This window comes from Triticum dicoccoides, chromosome 1A, assembly GCF_002162155.2.
Source record: "Triticum dicoccoides isolate Atlit2015 ecotype Zavitan chromosome 1A, WEW_v2.0, whole genome shotgun sequence".
Taxonomy (NCBI): domain Eukaryota; kingdom Viridiplantae; phylum Streptophyta; class Magnoliopsida; order Poales; family Poaceae; genus Triticum; species Triticum dicoccoides.
The window spans coordinates 406,591,786-406,594,844 of NC_041380.1; the positions used below are offsets into that span (position 1 = coordinate 406,591,786).

General features: G+C 50.8%; 1 protein-coding gene across 1 annotated transcript; it reads left to right on the forward strand.

Annotated features, from left to right (window-relative positions):
* Positions 1 to 1,129: 1,129 nt before the first annotated feature.
* LOC119353398 (ethylene-responsive transcription factor ABI4-like) lies at positions 1,130 to 1,912 on the forward strand. Its single transcript, XM_037620029.1, has one exon. The coding sequence runs from the start codon at positions 1,130 to 1,132 to the stop codon at positions 1,910 to 1,912; it is 783 nt and encodes a 260-aa protein (XP_037475926.1).
* The last annotated feature ends 1,147 nt before the right edge of the window (positions 1,913 to 3,059 follow it).

The window sequence follows — 3,059 nt, forward strand, 5'->3', positions numbered from 1 at the left end:
CCACCTGCCCCGAACCCCCTCCAGACGACGGAGCCGGAACCTGCAGCTCCGGCATCGCAAGAGGAGAAGAGAGTGCCGAGGCCACCTGCCCCGGACCCCCTCCCGAAGGTAAGACCGCCACCACTGAGACCTCGTCCACCGCGAGAAGAGAAGAGGGCGCCGTGGCCACCTGCTCCGAGCCCCCTTCAGAAGGCGGAACCACCCCCTGCAGCTCCGGCACCGCGAAAGAAGAATAGAGAGCCGAGGCCACCTGCCCCGAACCCCCTCCCGAAGGTAAGACCTCCACCACCGGAACCTCGTCCTGAGGAGAGTCGACGTGCTGTGTATGAGAGGGAGTGGCCACCTGCCTAGACTCCTCCTCCTCTCCCCTGACCGAGATCGGCGATGCCCCAAGGACGGGGCTCACAGCATCCTCAAAATCCAAAGCAGATAACGCGTGCTCAAAAACCAGGTAACTTTTACATCCAAACTCCGTTTTTAATGTTGGTGGGCTCGTTCGAATCATACGAATGACACCGGCACACTTGTAGTATCATATTTTGATTTTGAGAACTTCAGAAAAAATATAGCATTCCCTAAAAAAAATATTAAAAAAATATAGCATTATTAAACCGAGTGACTTCATTTATAAAACGGGATGAAACCAAAGGCTTCAAATCGAAGCCCATAATCTATGCCCGTTCCTGTGAGTATTTTTTTAGAAAAGAGGCGCTTGCCCGTTCCTATGAGTGCCGTGACTGATGGTTAAAACAAGCAGAAAACGTAGGCACATCGCTACAGAAGATAAACCCCGCGATGCGATACCCTCTCTGTGGCGTCAACTCATACCTGCATGAGAGCACGACCTTTCACTGCATTGCATGCATGCCCGTTCCCTTCTCTCTCACTCACTCACTCCTGCTCGCTGTACTCCACTGTGCACGCTCTCTCTCGCCCTTTATATTTGACCACCGCCCCTCTCCACCAAGCACATCCTCCTCGGCCACCCCATCCCCACCCCCCCTCTCTCTCTTCATCGGTCTCCCCAACGCACAGCGAGCTAGGCATCCCTCTCTCTTCCCCATCCCTCCCCGTCCCCCCAGCGCCAGGTCCCTCCCTCTATCTTTATACCTACCACTGCCGCCACCCCATGGAACACAAACCCAACCCAGCAGTGCTTGCCACTACCACTACCGAGGCCGCAAGCAGCAGCGACGTCGGGAGCAGCGTGAGCAGCGGCGGCCGGAAGGGGAAGGCGGCGGGCAAGGGCGGGCCGGAGAACGCCAAGTTCAGGTACCGTGGCGTGCGGCAGCGGAGCTGGGGCAAGTGGGTGGCGGAGATCCGGGAGCCCCGCAAGCGCTCGCGCAAGTGGCTCGGCACCTTCGCCACTGCCGAGGACGCCGCGCGCGCCTACGACCGCGCGGCGCTGCTCCTCTACGGCCCGCGTGCCCACCTCAACCTCACCGCGCCGCCGCCCCTGGCCCCCGGGGCGGACTCCCACCCCCGGCCCTTGGGGTCCTCGGCTTCTTCCTCGAGCTCCTCCGCGCCTCCGCCGCTCCGGCCGCTCTTGCCGCGCCCGCCGCAGCACTCAGGTGGCGCCGGGGCGGTCTTCCACCACCACCACCACCACCACCAATACCGCTTCCTGCCGCTCCGCGTGACTGCACCGTCCACGTCGCCGCCTCTGCACTACGCGAGCACAGCCACCGCGTCCACGGTGACCACCACGGTGGCGCTGGCGCCGCCGCACGAGACGACTGCCTCGTTACCAGTGGCTTCGTCATCTACGGTGGCCGCCCAGGATGGTGTGCCGGCGGAGGCGGCAGAGGCTGAGGTGACCCCCGAATGGTACCTTGCCGCCGAGGAGGAGGACTACGAGGCGGCGCTGCTGTGGAATGAACCTGATCCCTTGTTCGACATCTTCTCCAAGTGATCAACAATCCACATAGATCAGAGCTCCTGACATGCATGAGCGACTATGGTGGATCAACGCATGCGGCAAGCGGCAAGCGGCAAGCGGCATGCATGTGTGTTGCAACTTGAAAGCAAGGAAAGGTAGATATAGCCTTACTAGGGTTTCCGATTTGCTTTTTCCTTACTACTAATTGATCAAGCTATCTTAATTAGATATATTTTTCTTGTATTTCTTGCTGGAGTTTGGCTTTGGGGTAATGTCGTGGTATTGGGAATATTTAGGCCTTGGCAGCGACTTCAGATTTGATTTCAGTTCAGTCGTTTGCATCTACAAGTGGATGCATGATAACTGAACTGACTTGTATATACTATATATGTATCACATTATTATTTCTTTATCTTTTTGTACATACTACTACTCCCTTTTGAAAATGCTTTAAGAAAAAGAGCATATAACCTATAAAAGATATACTTGCATGTATATATACTCCTTTTTCAGAAGTAGTTCAAAAACTTCAGTCTACATTTCTTTCTTCTTTTTTTTCACTTCGGATCGATCTATTTTTGCTGTCTGAAAAGAGATAGTTTATATATTATGTATGTTGATTTAATTTACCTCTCCCTAATCTTTTGAACCGCAGCTATACACTTCCTGGGCTGTAATTCTACAATGTGCAGTTTTGTGTGGTTGGGGTTTCAGTTTTGCTAAGTTATACACATATATGTTGCGTGTGAGAATTCTACCCAAACGCAAAAACTGAACGGAGCATCTTCATTATTTACTCCCTCTGTTTTCATTTACTCCACATATTAGAGTTGACTAAAGTCAAACTTCCTAAAGTTTGACGAAATTTATAGAAAAGAATACAAATATTTACCATAATAAATTTGTATGATGTGGAAGTACAGTCAATAATTAATCTAATGATATTGATTTGTTATTGCATATATTAATACTTTTGTCTATAAACTTTGTCAAAGTTTAGAAAGCTTGACTTTGACCAAAGTTTATACGTGGAGTAAATAAAAACGGAGGGAGTACTTTACAATATATCTATGACTATTTTCCATTTAATATAATCATGCAATATTTAAGATAGTAATATAAGGAGAGGAACTGTTTTTGTAAGTAGTTCTTTTCAACTTTATCCTTCACATTTACTCTG

Coding starts and splice junctions, on each gene's coding strand:
- LOC119353398 (XM_037620029.1), top strand. CDS start 1,130: ATGGAACACAAACCCAACCCAGCAGTGCTTGCCACTACCACTACCGAG.